The sequence below is a fragment of the Fukomys damarensis genome, unplaced genomic scaffold (assembly GCF_012274545.1).
Source record: "Fukomys damarensis isolate Sample0158 unplaced genomic scaffold, DMR_v1.0_HiC HiC_scaffold_34, whole genome shotgun sequence".
NCBI lineage: Eukaryota > Metazoa > Chordata > Mammalia > Rodentia > Bathyergidae > Fukomys > Fukomys damarensis.
Window position 1 is genome coordinate 8,622,028 of NW_022900946.1, and position 17,386 is coordinate 8,639,413.

General features: G+C 48.4%; 1 protein-coding gene across 3 annotated transcripts in view; it reads left to right on the top strand.

The window, feature by feature from the left end:
• Positions 1–17,386, top strand: part of Xylt1 (xylosyltransferase 1) — a 296,956-nt gene that overhangs the window by 211,873 nt on the left and 67,697 nt on the right. For all 3 annotated transcript variants that reach the window (XM_010610763.3, XM_033758755.1, XM_010610764.1), the window contains 2 exons: positions 9,797–9,969; positions 11,285–11,487. In XM_010610763.3, the coding sequence (XP_010609065.1) occupies positions 9,797–9,969; positions 11,285–11,487 (376 nt within the window). The remainder of the gene's footprint in view (positions 1–9,796; positions 9,970–11,284; positions 11,488–17,386) is intronic.

Sequence of the window (17,386 nt, forward strand, 5' to 3'; positions counted from 1 at the left end):
TGGCCATAATTAAGTTAGAATTTGTTGGGGATGGTACCAAGGCAGAAGTTGTTTTGTAAAAAGGGAAAGATAATCTGATGGCCCTGATGTGCAGCCAGGGTGAGGAATTGTGGGCCAGTGGTTTTCACATATGAGCCTGCATCAGAATCATCTGGTGAGCTCTTTGCAACAGATTTGGCTCCTCCAACCCAACCTACCCCCAGCCCCCAACCTGACTGAGTTTCTTAGTCCGAAGATCTGGACTGAGACTAAAATTTGCATTTCTGACAGATTCCCAGGTGCTGATGTGGCTGACCAGAGACCACACTTCACAAACTCTCCTAGAGCTCCTGAGTAACACTGCCACTCTTCATCCCAGGGGCAGGAGTGGGCATCTGTCAATGAATGGAAACATTTTTGGTTTTGCCACAACCGGGCAAACTGGTATCTGGTGGACAGAGGCCAGGGATGCTGCTACACATCGGAGAACCCCACAATAATAAATCTGGCTCCAATGTCAAAGCTTGAGAAAAGTACTAGAGTAGATGGTGATATAAAAGTCAGTGGGAGAAGGAGATTCTTTGGTTCCAGATGAGGTCAGCATCATTGCCAGAATGAAATCAGGGTTCTCAAATACTTTCCAACCCAAATCTGGTCGTAGAGCGTGGTGTTTGAAGTCAGACCAGATTATTCCACCCCCCGCGACTTCTCCCTTCTCCGTCTTCTGGCTGTGTGAACATGGGCAAGCTCCTCACTCAGTCTCTGTGCCTGGAATAGTTGCCTGCAAGTGAGGACAATTTCTAAGCGCAGCACCCCGTGAGAGGTAAAACACCTGCAGGAGAGTCTCATGAGTATTGTGTTCAACACTTCGGGATGAAAGTCACAAGGATAATGTTCCTCAGCAGCCTGTCTCTCTGTCTAGAATCCCCCACAAGTAACCATCCCAGGAACCCCTCCTGGGCCTCTGGAGTGAGCAGGGGCCCTGAGCCAGGAAAGCACGGAGGATCCAGATTGTAGGACCCTTCCTGATATCTCAGATGCTCAGGCATCACTCTGCACACGGCCCTCACCTTCGCTCCTTCATTGAACTCTAGTTTGTGGGAGCAAGCTCCTGCATGACATCTAGTTCATACTCTCCAAAATCCCTCATATTCTGCACAGTTTTGCCATAGCCATACTCTACCTGTCCTGTTCTACTCATAATATTTCTACTGCAATAGATTAGCCTTTATTTTTTTCACTTAGGCAAATTTTATTTTAAAGGTCATTTTGCCTCATGGCCGTAAGTGGAAATCTTGCTGTCACTTATCATGAAGAACAGCAATGAAACCAGTGATGTGTAGTGTTATCCAGGCACTGGTGTTGCCTGCCATAGAATGGCAGAATGCAGCCTGTGGGCAGAAAGCTGTTGTTGGAAAAGGCGGATCAGGAAGAAAATGTGTGTGCACCAACCAAGGCTTCCTTGAGAACAATAGAAGTGGGTGAGAGAAAGGGACTTGTCCAGCGCTGTGTGGTGTGCTGTCTGTGCACGCCGTGGCTCCTCTCTGGGGAACTCCACCATCTCATGAAAACCATGATCTCTGAGTCCTCAGCTTAGGTGCTAGGCTTCCTCTCCCCACCTGTGCAATGACAAATTTCAAAGCAATAGACTCGATACCTGGCTGTCCCACCACCCAGCTCTGTGGCCTTATTTTGTTCCCGTTATGCCTTTTAGTCCTTACAGCATCCTTTGGAGTTGAGTACTCTGACAGATGAGGAAGCTGGGGCACACTCATCGGAGTGACCTACTGATAGATGGCAGATCCATGACACAGAAACAGGCTGAGCTGCTGTGAGGAATGACTGAGTTAGGAGACACAGGACAGGGCCTTTCAAATTTTTTAATTAAATCATTACCATGTGCGCCAGCAAATTCTGCGTGGGTGTATACTCTCAAAGAATTGAGAGCAGTAATAGAAACAGATATTTGCACATCCGTGTTTATAGTGTCATTAGTCAGAAGAGCTCAAAGATGAAAAAAGACCAAGCATGCTTAGTGAAAGATCAACAAACCGTGGTCTAGCCACATGAGGGACTAGTACTCAGTCTTTAAAAAGGATAGAAATTCTAACAGATGCTACAACATGAACAAGCGGACAAGTACTGTAGGAGTCCACGTATGTGGAATTCCTAGAGAAGTCAAATTCCTGAAGACAGGAGGTAGAATAGTGATTGCCAGGAGAGAGGGAAGGGAAAATGAGGCGCTGCAACTCGTTATTTAAATTTTTAAAAAATTGTTACAACAAAAGACACGCTGCTATGAGTTCCCCTCAAAATACTCGCCCTTCCCTTGGAACACACTTATCCCATCCTTCTTGCTGCCTTCTGAAGAAGTCCTGGAAGTCCCCTTTTGTGAGGGTTCTTATGAGGGGTGATCAAAAACCCAGTGCAGGTTGCCGCCACGGAGTCCTATCCAGCAGACAGGCGGACTTGTGAAAACATGACGGCGCGTCCTTGTGCACTTTCCGCACCAGATCTGAGAACATACATCATCTCTGGCTCTTCCCCACGGTCACAATGGTTCAAGATACTGAGACAGACAGGGCAGCACAACTGAAGATACTCCTGAAGAAGAACTCCGGGCAGACCAAGTCGTGCTTGAAGCAAGAAGGAGCGTCCTGAGGGGGGTTAATGGCAATGCAACTTTTACTGTAATCAGTGTTTTTTAATTCAAGTATTCCTGTTTTTCTATCATACCACATATGTTTCACGAATACAGAGTTTCCGTTTTGCAAGGCAAAAACTTCTGGAGGCTGGTTTCACAACAGTGGGGACACACTTACCGTTGGTGAACTGTACACTTACAAACAAAGGTAGTAAATTTTATGTATCTTTTGCCATAGTTTAAATCAGGAGAGAAGTGCAGGATGCTCAGAGGGGCTGTGTCAGGGAAGGAGGCACTGGGGAGGAGGGTCAGGATGGCTTCTGCTGGGGAAGAGTCATTTCTGTGAGACCTGGGGTCCATGCCTGGCCAGCTTTATCCTTGCAGCTGTGCTGTGCCAGCTCACCACTGCAGAGTCCATGACCTCGACTTTTGGCTCTTACTACGCTGGGTGGGAGGCCCCATGTTGGGAGCACTCTGGGCATTGGGTTGGCTCCTCCCTGGGTGCCTTGGAGCTCTGAGCACACGTCCTCAAACTACTCCAAAGCAAGAGCCCACCTCTTGCCAACCTCTGGATGAGTGGAGACAGCCCCATACTTCACCTCAGGCCAGAGTCTTGTGCCTGGGCCTCTGGGATCCGTCCGTGGGTGAAGCCATCTGCCTTAATTCATCAGTCGGAAGTCATTCACTGAGCTTCCACCTGAACGTGCTGGAAAACGTCCCTTGGGGCCAAGACCATGTCCTCCAAGAGATGAGAGCGCGGCAGTGGCGCCCAGGGAGCTGGCAGCTATCAGGAAGCCAACCAGCCTCTCCAAGGAGTGCCGTCATCTCTGCAGTGCCACCAACTCCACGGCTGGGTTAGGATCCCAGAATGTCTAGAAATGTCAGCATCACCATTTCGTAAAACAAAGCAGAGGCTCTGTGCACCAGCAGAACCACTCATGAGGAAGGGTAACATCCCATTCCACGGCGCTTCTCAGCCCCGGAGTCCGGCATGGTGAGCCAGGGGCTCCCGTGACACCTGTCTCCTTAGACTTTGGGATGATCATGTAATGAATCACACACGCTTAGGGTGTATGATGTAGCTAGTGCTTAGTAGGCATCAGCATTGTTACCAGTCCCCGAGGAAGGGGAATGACTTGTCCAGGACCCCAAGGCCAACTCACCACACGGGCAGGATGGGAACCCAGACTGTGGCTTCCTATCGTGGGCACTTAGCACCACACTACCCTGCCTTCTTTTGCCAGTTGAGAGTGGGATTTCACTGTAGGCACTGAGAAATGCCTGAGTTTAGTCGCCAAAACCCTGCAAATAAAATTTGCCAGTGGGAAAAGGCCAACCCCGGTACAAGCCTGATGAAGAACCCAGAGCCCGTGAGTAATGGTTTCTCCCCACACGGATCCTGCCCCCTGCTGCATGCCTGCTGCTGTGGTGCCACTGTCCCTCCTCTGTGATCACAGATCATGTAGGGATGGGTGGCTCAGCCCACTTTCGGGGCGAAGCATCAACAGTCAGAGGCAGTGGTGTCTCTCAAGTTCCCTGCTGTGAAGGCGGGGTGTAGACAGTGCTAATTTCCAGCGTCCCATTGGGCTAGTTGTGCCCCAGACGCAAGCCCATGTGTGTACGACCTCATTCCTACTTCTCCTCCCATCTCAAGACCTTCTTGTTTGGGAAGTTCCTCTGGCTCCTGCTGACCAAAGAGGCGCTTTCAGAGTATAAGTAGAATTGAGGACTTGGGTGGTGGAATAACTATTCCAGTCAAGTGGCTCCTTCCCATCTGTTATTGTTTGTGGTCTGGGGTGAATACTGGGGAGAGACATTCTGGTTGGAGATGTTTATTTGCAAGTAATGGGCTCAGCATCTCCTCGGTGCTGGGAGCCCATGCAGCCTTAGGGTAGAAGCCCAGAGCTGTGCCTGGTGATTCGATCAGACTTGAGCTTCATCACTGCGGGTAAACAGCTGAATAAAAATGATGCTGATCATATTGTCATTTCCTAAGCACATACTGCACAGGAGGTACGTGCTTGGTTTTGGACACAAACGTCTGTGTGAGCCGGATTTATGACTGTTCCAGGTATGACTGGAATATATAGTGAAGGTTTAAATTTCTTTAAATTTAATACAGTAAAATATACAATGCCACCTCTTTAAAATACTCCCCTTGCTTGAAAAGCACTACCCCATCGTTCTTAACTCTTTCTGAAACAGTTCTGGCAGTACCCTATCTTGGGTGTGTTTAGTTGCCCTGTGGTGGCTGCCTTGATGCTTTGGATCACTTCAAAATATTTACCTTTCACGCGCATTTGACTTTGGGGGAAAATCCCGAAACTGCACAGTGCCAGATCCAGTTAATGAGAACGTACCATAGTATTTTTACAAGCCTGCCTCTGGTGGGTGGCACTCGGCAACAGCATTCCCTGTATTTTTGATAAATACGCTAGCGAAAGAGGATGAAATATGCTTTTAAAGACGCCCGTGAAAGAGGACCTGCAGAACGGTTTCAGAAAGTAGTGAGAACGATGAGATGTTTGTTTGAAGGGAAGGGGTGTGTTTTGAAAGGGTTCGTGGCAATGTGTCTTTCCCTATAATGATGCTTTTAAAAAATTAAGTGCTCACCATAGCTTTTCATCATCCCTTGTACATGTCCATTTACAGGCTGGTAGCGATTGCATGAATAGTCTAAGGTTCATGGTCTGCTGACCAGAGACAACCCTCTAAACCTTTGCCCCTGGCTTCTCCTCCCAGAGCATATTCACACAAGGCAGCACGACTGCGGTCATCTCTGATGTCATGTTTGTGTATCAGTCTCCCTTATCCCCCAGGCATGGATCCCAACACACCAATTGGATGCCTGAAACCACAGATAGTGAGTACCACACCCTGGGTTTACTATTCTCCCCCTGTCTGTGGATGCTGAAGTCCATCCTATAACATGGTGTCGTAAGTGCACATAATCTACACACCATCTTCCCGTAGACTTTGAATCATCTCTGCGTTACTGTTAAAACCTAATCCAGAATAAATCCTAATAGAGATTATACTTTCTAGTTTAGAAAATAACGACAAGAAAAAATGTGTGCACATCTTCAGTACAGGTGCAATTTTTAAAAAAATATTTTCGACCCACCATTGTTTCGATCCACAGTTAAAAAACCCACACACAGGAAGAGCCAGCGTTTAACTGTTTTTTTCCTATGTGCACACACCTGTGATAATATGTAATTTATAAATTAGGCATAGCAAGAGATTAAAACAACAAATGATAAAATAATTATAACAGTACTGTGACAGAAGTTATTTAAAACGTATGAAGTGTGTTTATGGGTATCTGAAACCTCAAAAAGTGAAAGTACAGATAAGAAGGGACTGACCCTTCCAAAGCACCTTTGTCTCCACCATCTCCTTGCATCCCCAGGATTAAGTAGTCTTTATTTGACCTGCAACAATACTGGAAAATAGGGCTGAACTAAGAGGCTTATGAGGCACAGCCTCATAAGAACTCATAAGAGAACCTCAGTAGAGTTTCTCACCACAACCTCATCCCAGGCTTCACACCCGCACGGCAAAACGTGCTTGCTATTCTCCCCCATAAACCTAGCTTTTTAACATTCATCTGAAGTCAGCTTCTCTCGCTGCCTCTCATCACTCTGATTTTCCCACTTATTTTCTGTTTTGTGCCATGAGAATCTGATTACACTGTTAAATCTGTGGTTCTTTCTTAGCTCGGCAGTGTTAGGGTTTCAGCCTTTCCAAGAGTCCCATGTCAGTAAGGATCTGAATACCTCTGACCTCATGGCATTGCTGTCTGTCCTGCAGCTGATGTGCTTCTAGGAACAAATTTTCCTCTGTGTAGAACGAGGACTGTTTGAAGGAGCAGAGTGACAGTGACAGGATTTTGGCATCACAGACTCACCCCACTTTTAGCTCAGTTACTTCCCCGGGGCCTCCTGGGCCTCAGCTTCCTCCCTCCATCTGTCGGAAGATAGCAGTTCTCTTGCACAGTGCTTGGGACCAGAGCAAACAGAGTTGTGCACAGACAAAGGCCTCCATAAATGCTTAGTCTTTCTTCTCCTGCCTTGCTTTTTCCTCGACCTCTCTTTCTCATCTGTTAGGCCCTCGGCGTGTTTCTCCTCTTTGAAGATGCTCTTGCTCTTTCCCACCCACGCCCTTCCCACAACAGCTGCAGTGCAGAAGAACTCTGGGGTTTTCCTCCCCACTTTCTTTTCAGCTTCCTGTACCAGCTCTTTGACCCAAGGATGACTCTGTGCAAACCAAAGAAGCTGTTTTGCTGGCGTGATTGTCTTTGACTTCCCAGCCTGCTTTCTCTTTCTTCAAAGGAAAAACATCCGGGTCTCTGTCTGTGAAGCTACTCCACTCTCTAAGACCCTCATGAGAAGTTGTGAATGGCCTTTCTCCATATCAATGTCCATATCTCATCAATGACCCATGCAGAGTCCTCATTCCAGGTCTGGCTCCTAACTCTCCATTTCAGTAGAAGGCAACTGGAAATAGAGTGGCTTTGGACTTGGTGGTACTTGGCTTCTTCTTCCACCCCTGTCTTACTATGTGACCTGGGAACCATGTCAGCCTCTCTGGGCCTTAAAGGATGATAACACATTCTTCCCAGGGCCAAATAATGACGGGTGCAGAGCCCTATCCCAGTGCTGATGCATAGGGAGCATCCGCACCTCTGGATCAGAGCCACTGCTCTTTCTCTGGATGCCTTCCCTCCCTCCCTCACTCACTCAGTAGCTGTGGCCGGAGACATCCATGGCTTAAGGTTACAGCAAGAGTTGATCTTATAAGCTTTGAGTAGATGGGTGACGTTTGTCATAATAGGTTGTTTCATGGATAGTTGGATGGTTTGCTCTGATAGAGTGGATGGGTACTTGGATTTGGCTAAGTGGATGGATGGGTGAATGGATGCACGGATGAATAAATGGATGGATGGGTGTATAGTGAGATGTGGATGGAGGTAATTTTATTGGACTCCCAGAGTTAGCCTCTCATCAAATACAGAAATCCCCCTTCAATACCTATGACAGTCTTCAACCACATGCCTACTTGCCTGCAGTAAGTATTACAAAGTGTTCCACTAATATTCATCAGTGTGGTAAACTCCTTCCGAGTTCTGCTTACAGTGATTTGGGTTATGTTAATGGTTAAGGGTATGCTCTTTGGAATAAGACCTGCTGTGTGTGAATCGCAGTTTAACTAATTAAAACAGTGTGACCTTGAACAAATCTCATGGCTTCTCCAAACGGTGACATCCTCATTTGAAAAATGGGAAAATAGCAATACCTTGCAGGACTGATAGAAGGGATTAGCAAGATAATGAATATCAAGGGAAGAGAAGATGCTAGGATTGTACTGAGCCAGTGCGTACCCTCGGTAACTTCTTTTCCGTCAAGAACCAGATGTGTGCCAGATACTGTTCTGATGTTGCATATGCATTGGTAAACAAGCCTGAAATAGTCCCTCATCTCTTGGAGCTTATGCTCTAGTGGAGCATTCAGACAATGAACAGATAAACAATTTCAGATGGTGTTCAGTGCTGTGCAGAAAACTGAAACAGGGTGGGTGGAAGAAGTGGAGGATGGGGACAGTTGTTCCTTTTCCAGGCTATGAACTGGTGACAAAAAGATGCAGCCATGCAGAGATCTGGGGAGTGGGTAGATCAGATAGCAGGAATAGCCCATGAAAATGTCCCGAGGCAGGGTAAGACTTGTTTAAGGAAAAGCAAGAAGGCACATGGCCAGGTAGGAAGTGAGGCCGGTTGGGGGTCAGAGGTCCGAGGACTCACACCACTCAGGCCACGGAAGCTGTGTGGTGTGCTTTGGACATTACCTACGTTAATGTCATGCTGTCCTCTGGACCAGTGAAAGAGTCTTGTTCATTTGCCAGCCATTCAGCTTTGCGATGGCAGTGGACAGGCTCCTGGGCGCCTCGCTGCCAGGCTAAAGGGTCTGCATTCTCAGTGTTCCCAGTTGATACCCTGGGACGCCTGGAAGGAATACCCTGACAGTATTCCAGTTCCCATGAATCTAGACCCCAGAAGAAATGTGGTTAGGCCTGAAGGAAACTGAACTTATGAAAGCCAGGAGATTTTGAGCTGGAATTGTGACACACTAAAGCAGGAAGCTGTTTATCCCTGAGCCATTGCCCCTGGAGGATTTGCAAAGACAAGGAGGAGAGGAGTCATTCTTGAGGCTGATTTCAGGATAAAAGGTGTATTAAACCATTTATCCTGGTGGATCTGGTATAGAATCTGGCTTTAAAAGAGAAATGGCATAAGGTGATCTGTGACGGTGGCTGATCCAGGAGCTCAGGGCCAGTTGTCAGGATTCACCGGCACTCCGCAGTGCTTCCTCTGGGTGGGTTTTCTTCTTGCAGCTTCTCTCCATGTGGGAACAAAGAGGCTCTTGGGATCTCCCAGTCTGAAATCCAGCAGAAAGAGAACCTCCTTACTGAATAGTTCCAACAGAAGTATGGAGTCTCTCATTGGCTAATTTGGATGGTTGAGTCACGCATCCATGGGGGCAGTACTGTGGCCAGGACCATGCAGCACTCTGATGGGCAATCCCGAGCCACGGGACCACCCTGGATTCATCAAGTCGATCGTCCCCTCCCTGTGGGCCAGGCATGGGGGTGGCTCAGAGAGTGTTGATGATTAAGTTCCACGTGTGTAAGCTCCAGAGATCTGATGTGTGATGAGGTGTTTCTAGTTACCAACACCGTGCTGTACGCTTACACTGAGCCAAAAGGGCAGACCCACGTCGTCCGTCCTCATCGTCACTTAAAGCAAGCTGCAAACAAAGATAGTGGATGCTGCTAGGAGGAGAAGGGCGAATGGACTCTGGACAGACGAAATGTGTTTCTGAGGTTTCCTAACTCAGAGTTAACGGCAGCTTCCTCTGGGGTTCAGAGCCCCATCTCCCATAGTTCTCTCCTCCACACTTTCATAGATGGCACACACGTGTCCCCACCAGCCTGTACAAGCTCCCTGGGGATGGACGCTGGGCTGTCTAGGGTGGGGTCTAGGATAGAGTCCAGCTCAGACCCGTCTGGTTGCTGCGCCCCTCAGACAGTCCATCGAGGGAGATGTCAGAGAAACTCCCCACTCCCCAGAGGACAGCCCAGCTTCACCCTCACCTCTGTGGTCTCGGGTTCCCCCAGGCAAAGCCAGCAAGAATGTTCAGTGGGACGAGGACTCCGTGGAGTACCTGCCGGCCAACCCGGTCCGAATCGCCTTCGTCCTGGTGGTCCACGGCCGTGCCTCTCGGCAGCTGCAGCGCATGTTCAAGGCCATCTACCACAGAGACCACTTCTACTACATCCACGTGGATGAGGTGAGGAGCGGCCTGCCATCACCCGTGCTGGGCTTCCTCTACAGTCTGTCTGTCCCTCTCTGATTCCCCCTTGCCCCATGACGTAAGTCCAGGCTAAGGCTGAGATGTATAAGGGCGTGTGATCTTAAAGTGCTCTGTGTGTGTGTGTGTGAGTGACTTTCAACGATTCCTGCTTTGACTTTCTCTGCAACATTCTTTTCCTTTTTGTTCTTTCTTGATGTGTAATGATAATGGTACATCTTTATGGGGCTCAATATTATATTTTGATCCATGTATACACAGTGTACTGATTGGTTCAAGGTAATCAGCACAACCATTGCCTTAAAAGTTTACGATTTCTTTGTGGTGTGATCATTCACAGTCCTCTCCGAGTCTTCTTTGAAATATACTCTTCCCTAGTTAGCCCTTAGTCACCCTCTCTGCAAAGCTTATTTTTCCTTTTTAGCTGTTCTGTCTTTCTTCTTCTTCTTTTTTTTTTTTTGTAACAGGGATTGAACTCAGGTCCTTGCCTTTGTGAGGCAGGCGGTGGAACCACTAAGCTAAATCCCTGGCCCTCTTCTTTTCCTCACTTTCTGGTGCCCTCTGTCTGCCTCTCATAGGCTTTGTAGAACTAGCTGTCCAGGAGCGGTTCTGATTTTTTTCTACCGAAGTCCAGATAGTCAATAATTTAGCTTCTGCTAGCCATGTGTTCTGTCACTGCTACTCAGCACTGTCTAGGCAGTGTGAAAACAGTCACAGAAGCAAACACCTGCAGCCAGCTTTCTAACCCCTGTACTGCCCTATTCCATAGTTTTTCTTTTGTTCAGCTGATTATATCTTTACTAAAGATACATGATCATATCTTTAGTAAAGAAGGCAAAAGGGAATGTTTCATGAAAAAGATCTGCTTCTAGAAGGCCTGTGGGGGTCACGGAGGGGCTCTGGGGAGGAAGGACAGAACACAGAAATGCAACTCCCAGATAACTCAGTCAGGCTTAGGTGGATACATATTTCCTAGCTTCTTATCCTTAGACTATATGCACCAGTTATGTACAAAAATGCAGAGTTCCAGGCTCCTCAAGCCCAAGCTATCAGTGGAGAGGTGGGGCCCAGGAATCTGCATTTCAAACATCTAATGTAAAACCTCAAAAGAGAATAAGTTTGAATAGTGATGTGGAAAGATGCCCAGTCCAGAACCAGTAATTTGGCAAAGTCACCACATTCAGGCACTCTGTGTGCTGGAATTGAAGGGACAGAGAAAACAAAGGGCTGAGGGTGGTCTGGTGTCTGATGTTTTCCGGGTTGCTGAATGTCACCCTTTCTCTCCTGGGAAAAGCGCTCCAATTACCTGCACCGTCAAGTGCTCCAGTTTGCCAGGCAGTACAGCAATGTCCGCGTCACCCCGTGGAGGATGGCCACCATCTGGGGGGGAGCCAGCCTCCTGACCACCTACCTGCAGAGCATGCGGGACCTCCTAGAGATGCCTGATTGGCCCTGGGACTTTTTCATCAACCTCAGTGCTGCAGACTATCCCATCAGGTAAGGTGGCCACTGGCCCCAGGCCAGCCTGGCCCTATATCCTGTTTCTGCTTACTTTCATTGTCACAACTGGGACAGCAGAAGGTACAGGTAGTTGGCTTTCTGTCCAGAGAAGCATTCTGCCTCATTGAGACACCAGAGAGGGCTTACATACTGTCTCCAGGAGATTTTCCAGCATTATGTCCAGACTAGTCCTGAGAAACACTCATGTGTCCATCCATCTGTCCATCCATGCATTCACAGTCCATCCATCCATCCATCAATCCATCCATCCACCGATCCACCAATCTATCCATCCATCCATCCATCCACCAATCCACCCATCCGTCCATCCACCAATCCATCCATCCATCCACCAATCCACCAATCCATCCATGCACCAATCCACCAGTCTGTCCATCCATCCATCTATCCACCCACCCACCTGCTTGCTCAGCAGATATTTATTGAGCACAGTGTTCTCCAGCTGTGCTTGAGTATACACCAGTGCACGAGAGACACTGAAACTCCTAGGAAATGAAACAACAGACATAATAAATAACTGGAGTATTAAGTCTCAGTGTCTACAGCATAGTAAGATAAGGAGCAAGGTAGCAAGATCAGAGAGTAAATTGGAGCCAGATCATGGGATCTAGAATTTTCTGTTACTTCAAACAAGATGGAGGCTGCTGGTGTGTTTTGAGTGGAGAACAGACAAGATCTGACCTTGGTGTGAAACTCAAAGGGAAGAGAGAGAAGAAGGGAGCTTGGTTGTAAGAGTACAGGCCAGGACCACAAATGCGCATCTTTGGGCTCTTTGAGGCCCGTGTTGTGTTAGTTTGGCCTTTGTCAAGTTGTACCAAATGAACATATTGCCCACTTTGTGAAATTGGGGGATTTCATGTAAAATGAGAGATTCCTGGCTTTCTTTGGAAGATCTGCACACTCTGGGTCCACTGCCTGTGTGGTTACCGCTGTCCAGAGCTGGGGATACGGCCAGCAGCCCTGAGGGTGTGAGAACCTAGGGGTGCCATCAGGAAAGGCAGGGACATTGACTTGCTCTCTAAAGGGGACCTTAAGCAGAGAAAATCCCTCTTGAGGTCTTCCAGAAAAGAAATAAAAACCCAAGAAAATGAACTCTACTCTCTGTCAGAGAGGCGACTCATTGTTAGACTATGTGTTCTCCTTTGCATTGTTGAGCAGGCTACAGAGGAAATGGAGGAGAGGGGGGATTCTCTCCCGGATAGCATGAGAGCACTGAGTGTAGTGTAGCATTCCCAGGAAAGTGAGACAGAAGTGTCTTTAAAAAGCTCTCCTTAGGGGAATTTTCCAAACATGTGCAAAGGTAGCAAGCATTCACGCTTATCACCCAGTCGCACCTACGGTCAGTTTCTGTCCAGTCTTGTGGCCACTAACCCTCCTACCCTCTTCCCCTGGATTGCTGTTGAACAGATTCGAGACATCATACAACCCGATCTGTAAATATTTCAGAGGATGTATCTCACAGAAGGTCTCTCTCAGCATAACACCGCTACAATGGTCACATCTGTTGTGTCAGTGGGTGTTCACGATGCTCTAAGATAGCCAAGTCTCCGATCCCCAAGAGTTTGAGTTTTGAGTCAAGCAAGGTCCAAATAAGGTGCGAGCATGAAGGAAGGCCTCTCTGCAATGCTGGAAATGGCTCCTTTCTCCTTCATAGTGTGGTTCCTGGAGCCTTTCTGCATCCTGGTCATCTGCTGGGAGACTCTGGTCCTTTCAGGAGTTTAAGGGGAGACATGATCTCTGGTCACTTCAGACAAGGTACAGTCTGGCTCGCGGAACCTAGGAAAAATGGCAGGTCCTAGAAAGATGCTTGTTTCCCTCTGTCCATAGTGTAAGAGGGATAAAAGGGATTGTTTTACAAACATTGCTTACCATGGCTATTTAGCTATTCAGCAAACATTTATTGAACAACTATTGTGCTATGCAGTATTTGGGCACTTAGTGAACAAAAGCAGCTGTACTTCCTTCCTGTCTCACAGAGCCCATATCCTAGTCAGAAAGAGCATGAGACAGCTGTGCATGGGAGACACCAGGCAAGACAAGGACTAGAAAGAAAGGAAGGCATATTATTGGAGAAAAACTGGAGGGACATGAACAGATCAGAAGGCCTTGGAATAGTCAACCTTGAGTTGAGACCCACAGAGAAGAAAGGATTGACTGGTGGGAAAAACGTGGAAGAGATCATTCTATAGCAGGGTTTCCCAGCCATGGCACTGCTGACTTTTGGAGCTGGGTAATTCACGGTTGTGAGCTGTTGTGTGCCTTGTAGGGTGTTTAGCAGCATCCCTGCCTGCTGCCTGCTTGATGCCAACCCTACCCAGTGTATCTCTAAACATTGCGCAGTCCCCCTGGCTGCCAAAATTGCCTCCAGTTGAAAGCCGTCTTTTCTGATAGAGGGAATGGTCTGGGTCTAAGATAGGTGAGAGACAAGCTTATTGCACTTGAGAAATTTTTTTAAAGGGATGAATTATAATAAACAAAAGAATGAGGCAAAGTGACAAGCAAATGGTCATTTAGAGAGGTAAGTGGCAAGAAGGAGCCAGAACATTGTCTCTCAAACTTCAGGGAAAGGACTGAGAGCAGAAATGACCCCAAAATGCTGTGTGCAGCAGCCAGTGTGGCTGGAACTTTTTCAGCTTTCACAGAAAACCTGTTTTACTGATGGACAAATTGCATCCCAAGGCCATGTGATGTATACGTGGCAGAACAGGGATTAGATCAGTTTTGCCTGGTTCCAAAGTTAGTCCTCTTTTTGCTTGAAATTTGCCTCTTGGAAAACCAGTAGTGTCAATTACCTTCCAAACCCAGAAGGACTCAGTTCAGACCCTTGAGCTTGTGGTGGTTAGACCACCTTCCGGCAGAGAGTGTCAGGGAAGACTACTTGACGGGAACTTACTGTGCCTGGTTCTCATGAGCTAAGGCCATGGTCCTCATTCTCCTCCTCCTCCAGACTCCATGGAGGTCTCAGAGGTCATTCAGGTCAGCCTGAGGCAGTGGGCGGCCCTCGGCCAAGATGACAAAGCCAGGCAGGAGTGTGCACTGCTGCCCCCTACAGGCGCTGTGTCGTGTTGCCTGCACGTTGAAGCCTTCATCTAAGCCTTAGCTTAACCTAGGGTCCGGGCTTTGCAGAGCACCCAAAAAAGAGGGCACGGAGGCCCCCTTCAGACTACACGGGGTTGGAGTCTAAGCTCTGCCACTAACTGGCAGCTCTCCTGCTGTTGGCCCTGTGACTGGATGGGACAGAGGAACAGTGGGCCACACGAGCACGTGGCAGATGCTCCAGAAACGTCAGCCGTTTGCTACGTTGGAGGTTGTGTCTGGTAATCTACTCCAGAGTCCCTGAAATCCTCTCAGACCAGGTGGCCACCTCGTTCTGGGGGTGTCACAGAAGAAAGGCAGCATAGTTCCAGCTCTTTTGGCTTTCTTGCTCCAGGTGACATGGTGGCTGCTGGCCTAGCCTGCTGCTCCCTTCCCGCTCCCTGCTCTCAGGATCAGGCACACGCCCTCCCTACGCGATCGTTCTGCCCTCCCCTCTGCCACCCTCACAGCCACAGGCACTTTCTGCATCAGGCACTGCTGGTTCCTCTTGCTGTCGCTTTTGTGAAGTCGCCCCACACAAAAACATATGAATTTTGCAGATGAATGGTTTTATCCCAGGAAACTCTGATAGGTTTTCACTTCCCATCTGGCGCTCCATCTGTAGCTTCCAGAATCGCTACCTCTCCCATCCCATGAAGGATGAACAAACTCACGGGCCTCCTCACTGGGGCAGGAGTGCCCACGTCAGGGAAGGAAGGAGATCCTGAAACCTTGGGGGCCTCCAAAGGTCCAGCCAACCCAAGCTGTTTTGTGATTTGACATCACCTCCCTGTGGCCCTGCCCCGCCCTGACTAGGGTTCAGACTCTTCCTTTCCTAGATAGTAAAGACTCGTTGATTTCTCCTTGGTAGCTCTGTTTGGACCCTGGACACACTGCCCAGTTACAGGCTCTGCTGCAAAAGTTCTTTCAGTTCTTTTGCATCTGAATTTCTCCACCTTCAACTGAGCACTGTCTTCATGCTTATTTCAAGAGGCTCTTGGGAGAAGTCAAGGGTGCAGCACAGCACCTGGCACATGGCACGTTCTGTGTAAAAGCAGGCTGTCACTGTAGCAGCAGGGCCCATGGGCCCTGTCAGCAGTGGAACTTCACTGTCCTGTGGATTGCTCTCCCTCTTCTCCTTCACAGAGTTAAAAGAGCAGGAGAATATTTCTTGAACTCACATCTCTTTGCAGAGTGGGGAAAGCAAAATTTAGCTGTGAAGGCTGAATGTATCACGCGAAAACAGGACAGGAGCACTTGTAGACTTGTAGAGAATGTCCCTGCCTTGGGAAAGTGGGAACAAAGTTCATTGAAAGGTTCCGGACTTCCCTGCTCTGCTGTTGACTGACTCCTGCCTGTGGGGGCTCTGTTTGGAGCTGATTATGTACCCAGCACAGGGATGGAAGCAGCTGTTTTCAAATTCCAGGCCCGGGTTCATCAGAAGGCAGATGGTTTCACTGAACTGAAGCAGAGAACTGTGCCTGGCATGCATTAGAGTGGCCACAGGAAGAGAAGAAGCCCACAGCATTTTGCCCTGTTGCTTGGTTTGGATTCTCATGGTCCCTGTCCTTCACCAGGCCCCGTGTCTTAGGAATGAAAGAACAGGGCTGAGGGTGTCTGTGGCCCCTCCCAGGGCTCACGTTCTGTCCGTCGTGTGCACTTGTGATGAGTGTGGGAGGATGTGGTTGTATGTGTGCAGAAGCTGTTGGGCAGGGGAATTGGGGTTGGCATTTTTCAAGCTAAATCCAGGGTCTAGCACTTCTGCCTCTTGGGGATCCAGGGCCAGAGTCTGACCCGGCGCAACCCCTCCTGCAAGTGTAAGTGACATTAACCATGGACCCAGACATCTGGCAGAGGTTCTGCAGGAGCTGGGGCTGAGAACTCGGAGCTCAAGAGGTCGGCTCCCCCTGGTGCCTCAGCAAGCAGCACCAAACAGTGGGCCAGGGGGCAGCTGGCTGGCTTTTCTACGGTCTCCCAAAGACCGTGACCCACAGGGGACCCATCGTGGAGCCTCACACCCATGTCCTGCAAATATTACTTCACACCTGCTATGTGCCAGGCCCTCTGCTGGGCCCCTTATCACCTATTTTGTCTTCGTCCTCCTTCCCTACCACATGACTTCTGTGTAAGTTTAAAGAAATTAATATTCATCATTTCACACTCCACGGGGAAGTCAAATACTTGGTAACACTTGGGCAGAGCCCAGGTGCCCTCGAAGGACAGTGAGCTTGGCCGCATGGACTCTGCACACAGCCATGGCCTCTCTTCCCATCCCTCCAATCTGTTCAGTGGCTCTCGCATAGTTGAAAAACTTGCTGTTGTCAAAGCAAATACAGGCACAGCAAATACGTAGGTCGCACCTTGCCCATCGCTGGTGTCCCTCCAAGGCCTTGCGTGGTTCTGACAGCAACGCTGTGCAGTGTTGCTTTCAGGACCTACAATTTTGAGTCACAGAGATGTTAATAAACTTGTACTCAAGGACATAGCCAGTAAGTGGCAGAACTCAGATCTTTTCTTTAAAATTAAGATAAAATTTACATAGCGTAAAATTAACCATTTTGAAGTGTTTGATTTGATAGCATTCAGTACACTTGCAAGGTTGTACAACCTCTAACCCCCAAAACATTTTTATCATCCCCTCAAAAGCCCTGTACCCACTAAGCACTAACTCTTTATTCCCATGTCCCAGGCCCTGAACTACTAATCTGTTTTGTGTGTGTGTGGGTTTGCCTATGCTGGATATTCCATGAGTGGCAACAGTACAGGACCTTTTGTGACTGGCTTCTTTCATTTAATATAT